Source organism: Oncorhynchus mykiss, chromosome 31 (genome assembly GCF_013265735.2).
Source record: "Oncorhynchus mykiss isolate Arlee chromosome 31, USDA_OmykA_1.1, whole genome shotgun sequence".
NCBI classification, from domain to species: Eukaryota; Metazoa; Chordata; class Actinopteri; order Salmoniformes; family Salmonidae; genus Oncorhynchus; species Oncorhynchus mykiss.
In genome coordinates this window covers 39,412,946-39,429,746 of record NC_050571.1, presented here as the reverse complement: position 1 = coordinate 39,429,746, position 16,801 = coordinate 39,412,946, and the positions used below count along the sequence as shown (strand labels likewise).

General features: G+C 41.3%; 1 protein-coding gene across 3 annotated transcripts in view; it reads left to right on the top strand.

Moving 5' to 3' along the window:
- The window catches only part of LOC110505137 (follistatin-related protein 5), a 163,590-nt gene that overhangs the window by 26,028 nt on the left and 120,761 nt on the right, over positions 1-16,801 (top strand). For all 3 annotated transcript variants that reach the window (XM_021584135.2, XM_021584134.2, XM_021584136.2), the window contains exon 3: positions 7,552-7,582. In XM_021584135.2, the coding sequence (XP_021439810.1) occupies positions 7,552-7,582 (31 nt within the window). The remainder of the gene's footprint in view (positions 1-7,551; positions 7,583-16,801) is intronic.

Genomic DNA, 16,801 nt, shown 5'->3' with positions numbered 1-16,801 from the left:
GTACTTTTATTCCTTTTCCTTGCCTTTGCTCAGCCTTGGATTAGGAAAGAGCCAAGGTCGATTGGGGCCAACGGGTTGGAGTGAGATGGTATTCTGTCATAACACTGCTTGTGCTTTGTTTATGACATTAGAAATAAGCTTTGTCCCCATTAGCCTCCACTATAGAGACCACTTCCAACAACCTGGACTCAGGGGTAGGCATAACATAGTAAAAGTAATCCGTGACACTCCAATTAGTATATGTTACGTTTCGTATGGTATGTATTCATTTGTGGGTGTCCGTCATTGATTTCGTATGATATGCTACGAATTACAATTCGTATGATCCCTTATGAATTACAATTTGTGGTGGCTAACGTTAGCTAGGTGGCTAATGCTAAAAATTAGCTAGGTGGCTAACGTGAGTTTGCCTAGGGCTTAGGATTAGGGGTTAAGGTTAGGGTTAAGGTTAGGAGTTAGATTAAAGTGTTAAGGTTAGGGTTAAGGGAAGGGTTAGCTAACATGCTAAGTAGTTGCAAAGTAGTAAGTTGTTGCTATTGCGCAAAAATGCTATGTTGTCCGTAATGAGATTTGAACACGCAACCTTTATGTTGCTGGACGTTCGCTTTATCTGTTTGCCTTACAGCAACTGATTAATGAACCGACCAGGGTCTGTCCTTCTACCCAAACCGTCATTGACCTTGTGTTGTTGTCGGATAGATCAATGATAACAAACAGTAGGGTTGTAAACTATGGGCACACTGATCATTCCATCATTTTCTGTCATAGGAAGGTCCAGAAAACTGTTTTGAATTGTCATAACTCAATAAAAATGAGGTCTATGAAGAACTATAGTGCAGATACTTTTGTTAATTGTTTGAGCAAATTTGACTGGTCTGCTGCATTGAAATGTAACGAGGTGGAAAATGACTGGGGCAATTTTAAATCATTGTTTTTAGATGGTGCAGACAAGCAGGCTCCAGATAATTGTTTTATTAAGCAAAGAGCAGAATCATGGATAAACAATAACATTTTAAAGGCAATTAAGTGTAGAAATGATCTGGAGTTCAGGACATCCAGGGCAGATTATGTTTTTATAGACTATAAGAAATTAAGAAATTAGGTTTAACAGGATGATAGAGAAGGCCAAGAAAGATTATTTTAATGACAAAATAGTTTAGAATAGGATCAATCAGAGTACATTATTTATGGAAGTGTCTGAAGCTATTAGGTCACAGTAACAAATTAAAGACCAAAGCTCGACATTTTAGCTTGGACATTAGAGGAAAGGTTCATTCAGACAAGAACATGGTTGCAGACAGTCTGAATAGCTATTTTACAACTATAGCTAATACATTTGTTCGCAAGGAACCTTATCAATTAGGTTGCTATGGGGAAAGTCAAGTCCAACAATTTTACTCACAGCAGGGGATTCAAGTACTATAAATGCTATTTCATTTGAAAGTGTCTGAGTCAACTGCGCTGAAGAAGCTGAAGGGAACTTCCAAAGCAACTGGCCTAGACAGTTACTAAGGGACGCTGCGGTAATTATCACCCCCTGTGTAACTCACATTGTAAATCTGTTATTTAACTTGTCCACCCCCAGTGAAATAAAACTAGCAAGGGTCATTCCTCTATATAAAAAAGGGAATAAGTTAGATCATGGAAACCACTGGCCTGTCTCAATCCTGTGCATTTTATCGAAGGCCATGGAAAGATTATGTTCGAACAGATTGACAGTTACATTTCCTTATATAACCTACTATATGAGCTCCAATCTGGCTTTAGGAAATCCCATTCCACCAACACTCGCCTACTATATTTAACTGACCACATCAGAAAGGAAGTAGATGGAGGGAACATTTTGTGGTATTGTTATGTTAGATCTCCAAAAGGCGTTTGATACAGTGGATCATGAGATTCTGTTAATCAAACTAAGAGCCATGGGCTTTAACAACTTAGCCGTAAAATAGGTTAGCTCTTACCGGCAAGGAAGAAAACAGATGGTGGATGTGGATGGAACCCTGTCTAAATCCAAAATCCTGAACTGCAGGGTACTCCAAGGGAGTGTTCTGGGTCCACTTCTCTATCTGTTATATATAAATTATCTGAAATCTGCCTTTACATGTGACCTTTTCCTCTATGCATATGATTCTGAACCGTTGGTTTCCCATAAAGACAAAAATGTGGTTGAGAAAGCCCCCAGTGCTGAACTTCTGAATGTCAGTAAATGGCTATGTGATAATAAGCTGTGATTTCACCTTGGAAAAACAGAGTCCATCTTGTTCGGGTCCAAAGTGAAACTGAGGAAATCCCCAGATTTTAAGGTGGTAGTAGGTGAATAGTCGTCACGCAAAACACTTAGTTAATTATCTTGGATGTGTGCTAGATAACCATCCTGACAAGGGAGAGCATGGAACAAAACGTTATCTCCAAAGTTAACCATAAAATGTGGTTTCTGGCAAGAACCTCCAAATATCTGGATAGGAATACAATGGTGGCATTGGCTGGGGGCTCTTGTTCAGTGCCACTTTGACTATACGTACCTGGTACAATAGTGCCCCCAAGATCATTTAAAAATAAATTGCAGACATCTCAGAACAACTTAGTCAGGGTTATTCTTAAACTACCAGCACTTACTCATCTTGACTATTCTCACTTTGAAAGCTTTTGTTGGTTCAAAGTGGAGAATGGTATCACAACTCAGGAAATGAGCAAGATGCAGACACAGGAGGTTGATCGATCGATACTCAGAATGTGTATTATACAAAGGGGCAGGCAAAGGGCAGGTCGAGGGCAGGCAGTGGTTCATAATCCAAGGCAGGGTCAAACAGGGGCAGAACGGCAGGCAGGCTCAGGGTCAGAACAGGCAGAAAGGTCAGACTAGAAAAATGAACTTGAGAGCAGGAGAAATGGGAAATATGCTGGTAAGACCTGACAAGGCAAGACGAACTGGCAACAGACAAACAGAAAATGCAGGTATATGTAATGGGGAAAAATAGGAGACACCTTGTGCGGGGTGGAGACAAGAACAAGACAGGTTAAACAGAGGCGTGACAGATAGTCTTTCAGATGAAATTGTGTCTTGTACCTCAGATTGTTCAGAATATGGACCCCAGGTAGCTAAGTAACTACTTTAACTTGGTCCAGGATAACCATAACTATTCCACTAGAAGGAGTCAAACTGACGTGGTTCCTTTTAGATTTAATAGTGGTATGGGAAAATAAACTTTTTGGAATTTGAAACTTATAACCTCTAGGTAGTTTCAAGATCTCACTGAAAAAATTGCTAAATAGTAGCATGTCTCAAAAGTGAGTCAAAAGTGAGTAAGATTATAATTTGTTGCTGAGAAGGAAATGCCTGGGATAGCATATGGTCTGCCTTTTGGTGCCTGTTGTTAATAATCATTGAGACAAGGGAGATGTGCCTGTCCATAGTTGGTTATTAGGAAATGGAACTGTACTAATTATCTCATGCTATGAAACAAACAATTGTGTCTGTCATTGTCTGTCATCCCCTCCAAAAGGACCACAATGGAAATAAGATTTTCAACTTTGTGTTATCTTTGATGATTTTCTTAAATTGTATGTGGAGGCGTCACTGGCTGGAGCGCCCCTATGTATGTATTTAAAAAAATGTGTCTAATCAATAAAATCAATCAATCAATCAACCATACCAAATGTAACATATCATACTCATTTGAGTATCCCGGATGGAAGTTTACTCTGTTACGTCTAATCTATGAGACCAGGCTACGTCCAATCTATGAGACCAGGCTACGTCCAATCATACAGAGCCATTCAGCTTATAGTATGGAGCTTTATCTCTGTAGTCATTGTCATCGTCAGCCAATTGGCTGCCTTGTCCATGATGTCATTCCACAAATGCCCAAATGAGTGTGTATGGATGGGCATACCACATAACAAAAACATTTTCTAATTGTATTCCTTCTCAAGAATATCCTTTGTCCATATAAATTAAAGTCTATTAAATAACCAATAGATAAGGGAATTGTCATTTTACTCTGGTCGTCCTTGAATGTCTTTCAGAGAAAAACGACTTTATTGAGAAATGTACTTAATATACCTGTGATATGTGGTTGTCTCACTTAGCTATCTTAAGATGAATGCATTAACTGTCACTCAGAATAACTGTATCTGCTAAATTATGATAATGTAAATGTAATAGGACAACCAAAAGATATGGTTCTAAAACAACAAAGGATTTATTTTTATTTTTTATTTTTATTTTTTACATACGTTTGTTGTGAAGTTATCTACTGTACCGGTTGTGGCATCACAAAATGGAGGCAAGGAGAGGGAGGCTGATGAGAGCAACAACCACCATGTGCTGGCCTGTCCACATGGCAAATCTAGATTAGAAGCAGATAAGCCGACAGAGAGGGGGGGGGGACTAGAGAGAGAGAGAGAACCAGAGAGAGAGAGAGAGAGAACCAGAGAGAGAGAGAGAACCAAAGAGAGAGAGAGAGAGAACCAGAGAGAGAGAAGAGAGAGAGAGAGCAAGAGAGAGAGAGCGAGAGAGAGCGAGAGAGAGCTCAAAGTCGTTGAGGTTGAAAGGCAAGCTTTAGTGAAACAGTGTCCCTTGAATACCGAGAGTGGAGCAGTGTTGTGTGTGTGTGTGTGCGAGCCTGTGTGTTTAGTTGTGTGTGTGTGCTAGTGATGCGCAGGTCAGCTGTTTGTTAACCCGCACCCGCCCGCAATTACTAATAACCCTTCTGCAACCACGACTATATGTGATCATGTGAAATTCTGAGGCCGCTACCCGACACTAACCCTCTAGCTAATATAGAAAAATGTGCTGTATACAGTCAGAGATGGCAGAATGATTTTTTGACAGGGGGTGCAGGATTTTTTAAAGCCTAATTTTGACATGTTTCTGCTTAATTTCTGAAATGTTTGTAGGCTATTTGTTAGTCAATTTGTCTACACATAGGAAAGATTTGTATGCAACATTTTCAAATGACATCAGTTTGATCAGTTTTATGGAAATGAAAAGCTGTGAAAATGATGCATATTTAATGTGGTTGAAATACTATCAGCTTTTATAATGCTGATAAAGATGGCCCATTTACAGAAAGGGCTTAACCATGCACTAGCACCTCACTAGCATCTCAGTGCTAGAGGAGTCACTACAGACACTCTGGTTCAAAACCAGGCTGTATCACAACCAGCCGTGATTGGGAGTCCAATAGGGCGGTGCACAATTGGCCCAGTGTCGTCCGGGTTAGGCCGGGGTAGGCCATCATTGTAAATAAAAATGTGTTTTTAACGGACTTGCCTAGTTAAATAAAATACAAAAATACCTTCATTCTCTCAAGATGCTGAAAGAAAGAAATCATATTTCTCCACTCCTGTTCCACTGTCAAAATGTACACTTGGTGTATCATTTTACTGCAATAAATGCTTGATTCGACAGGAGTTAATATCATATTAGGCGATGTGAGAGGTTATAGACCTATAGTCAGTATCCACATTTCAGGTTGGCTACTATTCCATTTAACCCATCTGAACAGTGCAGTTCCCTTGACGTGACATATTTGACATATTTGAAGTCCCCGTCTTGTGACTGTTGAATTTCTTTGTAGAGCACCTCACAATCATCACACAGAACATAGCCGGCAATGCTATCATCCTCTTCTACCACTTCACCAAATCTTTCCCAAATATTACTGCTCTGGCCCTCCCCTCTCTTTAATTCAACTCTCCAACTCTCTTAACGTTTTCTGCCCAAGTTACCAAAAAGCATTTGCTGATTTTCAAGTATTTGGCACGCAAAGTCTACGGTTAAGCCCTAAAGCTTATAGGTTTATGCACTAATGCCAGATAAAAACAATGAAAGAAAAACCTAAATGTAGCCTGTAGATATGAATTGCACAAAAAAATGTTATGCAATGTTTTCTCTTCTTTTAAACGGCCCGCCACATACCACCTTCCACCAAATGTACACACCTGCATAGTCACAGACACACACGAACACACTCGCTGATAAACAACAACAAAAAATGAATTTGTAGGCCTTATGAACCAGGAGTGTCAGTTGGGTTCACAGTGATTTTATTTGAAGGTCTATGTCCCTAGTTGGAAAATGTGTGATAGCAATGGTAGCTTACTGTGTGTTATCACTCTTTCTTTCATCCCCACATCCCATTCATTTTTCCCATAGGGATTTGACCCTATGACAAACAGTGTTAGTATACATCAAGGCATTGCTCACGTATACCCTTTAATCATATCATTGGATACCTTTGATTCACAGTTATCCACCAGACACATATTCAGGTCAGCAGAACCTTGACCTTTGACCTCTAGGGGCATAATCAGAAGTAAATGTATGAATTACTTTAAAAAGGTAAAACCCTGATACATTTTAAACTTTGATTGACAAGTGGTTCTGAAAGGTCATGCAATTACCTTTAAAACGATATACAATATAACTCACTTTGTAAGCACCAGCTACAACTATTGCTTAAAAAAATGTCCATATTGGGCCATTAACATCAGAATGCTGGAAGCTTAGCCGTAGAATTCCGTGTAGTGGGGCAGCTGTCTTTTTGGATTATGACTTTGGTGATAGAAGCATCAAATTGCAAACACAGAGCTAGAACAGGTTTCTAAAAATATTTCTAGATACCCGGCCATCACAGGACTCACGCATTGACCTACATTCCATTGATTTAGGTAAGTCCATTGGGGACTTACATGAAAACAGGCATTGCTCTATAGCTTCCCTGTGCATGTTACCATGTCAATCTGTATGTTAGATACGATGAATGACAAGTACAGTAGGCTATCTTCTGTGTGGTGTCATTCAGAGAGAAGAGAAACGCTCTCGTTGTCGACTTTGGACCTGTTACGCTGTGTGTTCATTTCATAATTACCACCCTGCCAGTAGCTGGACTACAAAAGGAGGGAATCTCCACATTGAGGATAAGCAATGGAGACTGCGCTGGTGGAATGGAATACTTACCCCATTCCTATTTGCGGTCTTCAACAGCCGGCGAATAGCCGTACATGGTGGCACTACTGTAAATGTGGACCTTCTAATTCGCCATAAGGGTCCTATACCGTAGTATAACCATGATTCACTATGATTCACCATGATTCACTAGCCCTCTGGAAGTACCCTCTTTGAACCTTTAAAGGCACCCCTTTACGGAGATACGGCACCTCTTAGCTTTTCACTGTCGAACACTCGGCGTATGTTATGTTCTCCAGTGAGTCGGCAGTAACTTATGAATATGAAAAACGTAGCAGAAAAGACAAGTGGTCACCGCAACTATACGACACAATAAACATATTCTCAATTTGTATCCTTCTCTCCTCAATAGACCTTCCTCAATAGCCACCACAATTTAGTGCTTCATCCAGTAAAATCAATGCATAGGCATTCGACCTGAACCCCCTCATATCTGTAGCAGGGGGTTGAGATTCCACCCGTAAAAGTGAAATTGCTCTTGGTGTTGTTGCTCTGTTGGCTTCATTACTTTGATGGGCGTGTGATTGTGTTGTATCTCACGACTTTGTCTTTCTGTTTGTTTTTTGTTTCCGCAGGATGGGCTCCCAGGGAGTTTGGAGATAAAGGGTATGTCTCCGTTATTCATTTCTTCCTCTCTCTCTCACCATACCTGTTTTTCTTTCACTTCCATGAATGTTATTGTAGCGGTGACAGTTATTGGGTAGTTGAGTAAAACGGTTGACAAATTAAACAGTTAGATGACGCACATTTCCATTGAATGAACAAGGAACGTTCTGAAAAAAATCAACAGGCTTATGTTGTTTCTACGAAAAAGGATTTCAGAAGTTTAAAAGGAGAACCTGTGTGGTTGGTGGAGTGTGTTGCAATAACTTTGTTTCAAGAAGTCTACCAGTAGCCTTGGCTTGTGCGAGCTGGAACAGCTCATAAGGCTGGAGACTATCTCCTGTTTCTATAGCGTGAGGCAGCTTGATGTACAAGTACACCCCCTGGACAGGACACTAATATATTACAGGCTCTTACCCCCAATCTACACTATGTGAACAAAAGTATGTGGACACCCCTTCAAATTGGTGGATTCGGCTATTTCAGCCAAACCCGTTGCTGACAGGTGTATAAAATTGAGCACGCTGCCATGCAATCTCTATAGACAAACATTGGCAGTAGAAGTGCCTTACTGAAGAGCTCATTGACTTTCAACGTGGCACTGTCATAGGATGCCATCTTTCCAACAAGTCAGTTCGTCAAATTTCTGATGTGATGAATGACGTTTCACCATTTGGCAGTCCGACGGACGAATCTGGGGTTGGCGGATGCCAGGAGAACGCTACCTGCCCCAATACATAGTGCCAGCTGTAAAGTTTGGTGGAGGAGGAATAATGGTCTGGGGCTGTTTTTCATGGTTCGGGTTAGGCCCCTTAGTTCCAGTGAAGGCAAAACTTAACGCTCCAGCATACAATGACTTTCTAGACGATTCTGTGCTTCCAACTTTGTGGCAACAGTTTGGGGAAGGCCCTTTCCTATTTCAGCATGACAATGCTCCTGTGCACAAAGCGAGGTCCATAAATGGTTTGTCAAGATCAGTGTAGAAGAACTTGACTGTCCTGCACAGAGTCCTGACCTCAACCCCATTGAACACCTTTGGGATGATTTGGAACACCGACTGAGAGCCAGGCCTAATCGCCCAACATCAGTGCCCGACCTCACTAATGCTCTTATGGCTGAATGGAAGCAAATCCCTTCAGCAATATTCCACCGTCTAGTAGAAAGCCTTCCCAGAAGAGGCTGTTATGGCAGCAAAGGATTTGGGAATGTGATGTTCTACGGGCAGGTATCCACATGCTTTTATACCCTGATGAAGACAGCTTGTCTGTCAAAACGTTGAACATAAATATTTTTGCATCTGAGCTCCTAGAGTGTGCGGCTCTCCTTTATTTTTTTAAGTGTTCCACTCCGCTAGCCAGCACCTCGCCTAAATAGGTGTGCGCTTCTTTCGCCTCTAGATTGTCCACATACTTTTGGACATGTAGTGTATCTCCTTCATGCTCTGTGCCAAGCAGACACTCATCAGGTCCAATTTTTACAGTCTTTGGTATGACTAGGCCAGAGATCGAACTCACAACCTTCCTCAGGGCAGACACTGTAACCACAAGGGAACCTGTACATCAATAAGTTGTGGAAGATGAGAATCCTTCGCTGGGATATATCGACCAAATTGTTGGAAAGGGGAATTGGAGGTAGAAAAAGCACTTTTGCTTCACTGTGAGCAAAATGTCCCGGCACAGGCAAGATAAGTAAGAAGTAAACAGGCTATCAAGACTAACATACTGTATTTACTGTTCTGGAGGTGTGTTGCAGTACGTACCACACACTGGTGGAACGGAATCGGAGTTCAGATAGTACTGCATACCTTTCAAATGGTGTTTGCCTGGCTGGAGTGCTAGATGGGTGGGGTTTGCTTTGTCTGGTAAGCATTTGAAAGATACTATTTGAACCCAGGTCTGATAGAAATCCACTAGTCATTCCAAAAGGCTTCTCTTTTAGGTTTGTACAAAGTACTTCAGAGAGGTAGAACATGAGTCAAACCACTGAAAGGGAATCTGCTCCCTCTGCCTTGCATGAAAGAGACTATCCTATCTACTTAGGCCATCAACGTGGATGTCTATCATTCACTGCAGTGTTGACCCCTTCTCATCTCTTTGAGGAGGGAAGGTGTGCAGAGTAAGCCCGGGGATTTGAATCTCAGGGAATGAGTTTGTCTTTCATATCCCGCTTGTCATCCTCAAAAAAGTGAATAATTATATGAGCAAACTAAATAAAAGATTACCATCAGGGGTAATGACATATATAATTCATTCTTTCATGGGTTATTCCATCTTCTCTTATAATGATACTTGTTAAAACTTTAGGCTACTAAAACTGGTATGATGGTTTATTTTACTTACAGTACCAGTCAAAAAATGTGGACACACCTACTCACCAATTTGTCTTTATTTTCACTATTTTCTACACTGTAGCCACCCTTTGCCTTGATGACAGCTTTGCACACTCTTGACATTCTCTTGACATTCTCTCGCTTCATGAGGAATGCTTTTCCAACAGTCTTGAAGGAGTTCCCACATATGCTGAGCACTTGTTGGCTGCTTCTCCTTCACTCAGGCCATCTGATGCAGCACTCCCTCACTCTCCTTCTTGGTCAAATAGCCCTTACACAGCCTGTAGGTGTGTTGGGTCATTGTCCTGTTGAAAAACAAATGATAGTTCCATGAAGCGCAAACCAAATGGGATGGCGTATTGCTGTAGAATGCTGTGGTAGCCATTCTCGTTAAGTGTTCCTTGAATTCTAAATATATCACTGACAGTGTCACCAGCAAAGCACCCCCACACCATCACACCTCCTCCTTCATGGTGGGAACCACACATGCAGAGATTATCTGTTCACCTACTCTGCGGGAAAGAAATCTCAAATTTGGACTCATCAGACCAAGCAAGTTTCTTGGTCCAAGCAAGTCTCTTCTTAATGGTGTCCTTTAATACTGCTTTCTTTGCAGCAATTTGACCATGAAGGCCTGATTCATGCAGTCTCCTTTGAACAGTTGATGTTGAGATGTGTCTGTTACTTGAACTTTATTTGGGCTGCAATTTCTGAGGCTGGTAACTCTAATGAACTTATCCTCTGCAGCAGAGGTAACTCTGGGTCTTCCATTCCTGTGGCAGTCCTCATGAGAGCCAGTTTCATCATAGTGCTTGATGGTTTTTGCGACTGCGCTTGAAGAAACGTTCAAAGTTCTTGAAATGTTCCGCATTGACTGACCTTCATGTCTTAAAATAATGATGGACTGTTGCTTCTCTTTGCTAATTTGAGCTGTTACCGAAGTATGGACTTGGTACAGTATTTTACCAAATAGGGCCTTTCTTCTGTGTACCACCCCTACCCTGATTGGCTCAAATACATTAAGGTAAGAAATTCCACAAATTAACTTTTAACAAGGCACACCTGTTAATTGAAATGTATTACCTCACAAAGCTGGTTGAGAGAATGCCACGAGTGTTCAAAGCTATCATCAAGGCAATGGGTAGCTACTTTGAAGAATCTCAAATATAAAATACATTTTGATTTGTTTAACACTTTTCTGGTTACTACATTATTCCATATGTGTTATTTCATAGTTTGATGTCTTCACTAATATTCTACAATGCAGAAAATAGTAAAAAATAAAGAAAATCCCTGGAGTGAGTAGGTGTGTCCAAACTTTTGACTGGTACTGTGTATTACATGTTTTAAGCATGTATGGGTCGTTATAATGTCTTATTGCAAGGCTTATTGACAACTGACTTAAAATCGCTGTTATTTAATCAGGAACATTAGGAGATAATCCTGCAATGTTATAAAGGTGTAATACCCAGTTCTGACACGTCTTACAGTGCATTATAACTGCTTCATAATGCATTATACCTGTCAGCGTCAAGTGTCACCAAAACTTTCAATGTTATTATACAGACTCATAGATACAGTAGTAGTGTATATCAAGCCCAAATCACACTATATTTGGTACATTACTTACACTACATGACCAAAAGTTTGTCGTACATACATACATCTGATTCCAAAATCATGGGCCGTAATATGGAGTTGGTCCCCCCTTTGCTGCTATAACAGCCTTCACTCTTCTGGGAAGGCTTTCCACTAGATGTTGGAACATTGCTGCGGGGACGTGTTTCCATTCGGTCATAAGAGCATTAGTTAGGTCGGGCACTGATGTTGAGTGATTAGGGCTGGCTCGCAATCTGCATTCCAATTCATTCCAAAGGTGTTCGATGGGGTTGAGGTCAGCGCTCTGTGCAGGCCAGTCAAGTTCTTCTGATCTCAACAAGCCATTTCTGTATGGACCTTGCTTTGTGCACTGGGGCATTGTCATGCTGAAACAGGAAAGGGCCGTCCACAAATCGTTGCCACAAAGTTGGAAGCACAGAATAGTCTAGACTTTCATTGTATGCTGGAGCGTTAAGATTTCCCTCCAATGGAAATAAGGGGCCTAGTCTGAACAATGGCAGATTTGTCCGTCAGACTGCCAGTTGGTGAAGCGTGATCCATCGTTCCAGAGTATGAGTTTCCACTGCTCCAGAGTCCAATGGCGGCGATCTTTACCCCGCGGGTTGCTCAGCTATGGAAACCCATTTCATGAAGCTCCCGACAAACAGTTCTTGTGCTTACGTTGCTTCCAGATGCAGTTTGGAACCGAGGACAGACGATTTTGCAGGTCAGAAATTTGATTAACTGACTTGTTGGAAAGGGGGCATCCTATGACGGTGCCACGTTGAAATTCACTGAGCTCTTCAGTAAGGTCATTCTACTGCCAATGTTTGTCTGTGGTGATTGCATGGCTGTGTGCTCGATTTTATACACATGTCAGCAACAGGTGTGGCTGAAACAGCCGAATCCACTAATTTGAAGGGGTGTCCACATACTTAGTGTATTTTTCTGTAAACGTCAATACTTAAAAGAGGTGTTGCATTCCCCAGCAAGAAAACCAAATAATATTGCTGAAACAGAAGGGGGAACTAACAAAGAGTCACTGATAACTAAGTTGAAACAGGTGGGGTTTTAAGAGGGGTTCTGAAAGACACTCATGGGGGTGTCCACTGAAAGTTAACTAGTAACAACAACTGGACACCCACCATGAGTGCCCCATAAATTTGCCCAAGAAGTAGCAAACAAACGAAAAACCCACACCAAACCTAATGACAGTAAGTAAACCAAAAAGGTGAATAAAAAACAAAAGCAGGGAAGAATCAGGTTGTTTGTCTGGAAATCAAAATAGGGAGCTCTAACTAAAGGTGTTTAACCCTCCACATCTCTCAAGACAACTGCAGCACTGGGCCAGCCACTCTTAAATAACATCTGGGCTAGCCAGGTGAAATACCTTCCCACTAACGAGATGGACAAGCCAGTACAGGTGTAACATATACTGACTAACGAGGTGGCACCCATCGTTGCGCTCTACGTGCTAATGTGCTCTACGTGCTGAAAGTCTAACCTCGAAACGTAAATGGAAATACCAAAACCTGTAACAGAGGCCAACACACAGGTGATAGAGAGTACCTCTAATATTTCCTGTGCACAACATTACCCTGGCACCTAATCGTCCACCAATGTGGCACGAGACAACACAATACTACGGCATGACAAATGTCTTAGTGCTCTCCCACGGTGTCTGACAGATCCATCTCGTCTGACACTCTGTCACCTTTGTAATGTGGAGAACCTTCAACACGCACGCACGCACACACACACACACACACACATGCGCGCGCACACACACGCACGCACGCACGCACGCACACACACACACAGTCAATGTCAGGAGGTAGAAAGGTGATGCAGTGACCAAGATTTCTGCCACTAAGTGTTATGCAGGGTTGGTAATGGATGTCTCTCAATTTTTTCTCTCCACCTCGGGAAGGTCAAAGCTGAAATTGTAGAGGGGGCATTATCATAAAGGGCGGTCCCCAGCTGTCGGCTTCGATTCGGTTTTATGAACCCTTCTTTGGCATCCTGGCATCTCTATACTGGTACCCCGTCTAATTCCAGATTGAATTCAAATGTCTGGGAGTCCGACGGATGAATCTGGGTGTGACAGATTCCAGGATAACGCTACCTGACCCAATACGTAGTGACAACTGTACATTTTGGTGGAGGAGGAATAATGGACTGGGGTTGTTTTTCATGGTTCGGGCTTGGCCCCTTATTTCCAGTGAAGGAAAAGCTAAACACTCCAGCATACAATGACATTGTAGACAATTCTGTGAACTTTGTGGCAACAGTTTTGGGAAGGCCCTTTCTTGTTTCAACATGACAATGCCCTCATGCACAAAGCGAGGTCCATACATACATTTTTTGTCGAGATCGGTGTTTAAGAACTTGACTGTCCCGCAGAGAGCACTGACCTCAACCCCATAGAACACCTTTGGGATGAATTGGAACGCCGACTGCGAGCCAGGCCTAATCGCCCAACATCAAGTGCCCGTCCTCACTAACACTCTTGTGGCTGAATGGAAGCAAGTCTCCACATCATTGTTCCAACGTTGAACGTCTTCCCAGAAGAGTGGAGGCTGCTATAGCAGCAAAGGCGGGACCAACTCCATATTAATGCCCATGATTTTGGAGAAAGATGATTGACAAGCAGATGTCCACATACTTTTGGTTATGTAGTGTATCGCTGCCATGTTTTAAGTCATGCCCCCGTCCGTCCTTGACTTTTCCTAAATCATTTAATTTAACAAAAGTATGTTGTAAGAATTTCAATATCACAAACAGAATTTGTGTTATAAGTAGTTTTTAGAGGATGTCATTTTTGTCCCCAAGTGCCACAAAGTGACTTTTTCAAATCCTCCTATAGAGTCACATGCAGGTAAGATTTGGGAAGGCCCTTAGATTTTTTTTAAATATCAGAAAGAGCCGATTGAGGTTTCCAAAACACTTACCCAAATAAATCTCAGAATTGAAGGGGTTAGCTGCATTTCATTGCGCTCCGTGTTTGGAGCAGATAGCCTACGGCAACATGAACTAATGAAAATGCTATATTGTTTTTTTAAATAATAATGTTCGCTCACAGTATACTGACGTTACCCAAGACCTTCTTAAACACAACCAAAAGATCATTTGAAATGTATTTATTAGACTGTTAGAATGTTTGAGTCAAAATGACTGCTCATTGGCTTAAAGGGGGGTCCCGTGAGATCCGATTTGTCTAGCGTTCATGGTTATTTGAAGTTATGAACAGTGCAAAACAGGAAGTTAAAACCTTTCGTATTACTTATTGCTATAGCTAGTGCTAAATTGGATCAATTGGGATATGCAAATATTTTTCAGGTCAAATGTGTAGTCAAATCCAAAGGAATTAATCAATTGTTATGGTGACCTTATATGCCCTAGCTACAATATTTTGAGACTCCAGTTCAATCTTCAAAACAGTAAGTTAAGAGTAATTGGATAGACATAACATATCATCACAGTACACAAAGTCAGTTTCTATGCATGCTGTTGTCTCACACATTTTCAGACTGACAGATTGTTATATATTTTACATTTAGTCATTGGTTCGTGGTGCACATAAAAGAAATTAAGGACAGATTCAGAATAAACCAAAATGATGTCGGGCTGGAACGGACAAAAATGGACAGAATACACCCATCTCATGCCAGAACGCAGTGTAATCGGAGTACCAAATGAAGCCTGGGACCATATCAATATCTCTGGCTGTTCGGCTTGGTACAAAATACCTTGGGATGTTGTCAGGAAAATGCCATTTGCAGGAGTAAATAGGCTATCCCAACTTACAATATTGAAAAGCTGGTGGAACGTACATTTCAGATATACATTATGTCCCAACTGCATGACATTTGGCGCATTCAAAGCCATGCTGTGGTACTATTTGGAACAACAACAACAACAAATCTGAACTGGAAGTTGCAGTTACTCCCTGAATAACAATCAGAGAATCCTCTCGGTTTGTTGCTGTGTCAAATGTAGTTTACCTTCTGTTTTGAATTCTACATAAAAGCAGACATAGTTTTTTTTAAGTTACCTGAAATCAGAGTATACATTCCTCTATCTGTACTACCATCTGTACAACAAGTAACAACTTTGATATAATGATATTATCCTGTTACTTTGTATGCTCAGCATTACCACTGCCACCACATCCCAACCCTACCCCAGACTCTGGTACATTTGAATAAGTCAAAGGTTGCAAACATTATCCCCTAAATTGTATATTAATCCTAAAATGATATGCCCCCGCCATGAGACTGGGTTACACTTTTAATAACTTTGCAGCACAGCAGTATGTAAGAGCGGAACATTGAACATTTTGCAGTGCACTGCACTTTCCTCTGACAGACTTATTGGCAGGAAGACTCCCTGTTGTTTTAATCACATCCCACAGTCTCCCAATGAGTTAAAATGTAATAGCTTCCATAAGTCTTAATCAGGTTACCGGGAATTAAGATTCACAGAGTGTAGTATACTTTTATTAGCACTCCGTTATGGAGAGAAGTTGAGAAATCGCCTGAAGATATACTGAGCAGTAAAGAGGCCTGGGGTAAGAGTTGGATGATGTAAGGCGCTCTCATGGACAACAGTGACTCTTTGACCGACAAAAACCCTAGTGGACAGATGGGCATGTCCTAAATACTAGTTAAAGCTGCCTCAATAGCTTGCCTTCTCTATCTGTAATGTACACACAGTAGCTCGTACTGTAGATGCACTTGAAAAATCCTTGTGAATCAAACCATACATTTCCAATGGTCTTGTGGGAGACACATGTGTGGTCAACGGGATAATATGAAAAATCTGAATGAATGCTAGAGTGAATGCTAAAGACGAATGCTACAGTGGCTAATGTTCCGATCATAGTAGGCCAAAGGTCACCTTCATCAGAACTATTCCCCAAAAATATGGTTTGACTGATATTTCCTTATTTAAATCTCTATTGTAACCCCAGGATAGGATTCACTCTACATGAGAAAAGTCAATATTTGCATTTGTTGAATATTCATGGGTGTGAATCCGGTACAGGAGGGACTGTACACTTTAAACAAAAGGATTCTGTGTTTCTAAGGTAATGTGTGCAGGGAGATTACATATTCATTGAGAATGGGATGGTGTGTGCATAGACATGAAACTAATTAGCAACTCTCGAGGTGTTTTTCAAACTTCCTGGAAATTTCACATGGCAGAATGAGTGTTGAAATGCAATTGTTGCTGTTGACAAATCAAGCTTCGATTGATAGCCATTATCATCTTGCTGACTGACTTTCTCATCG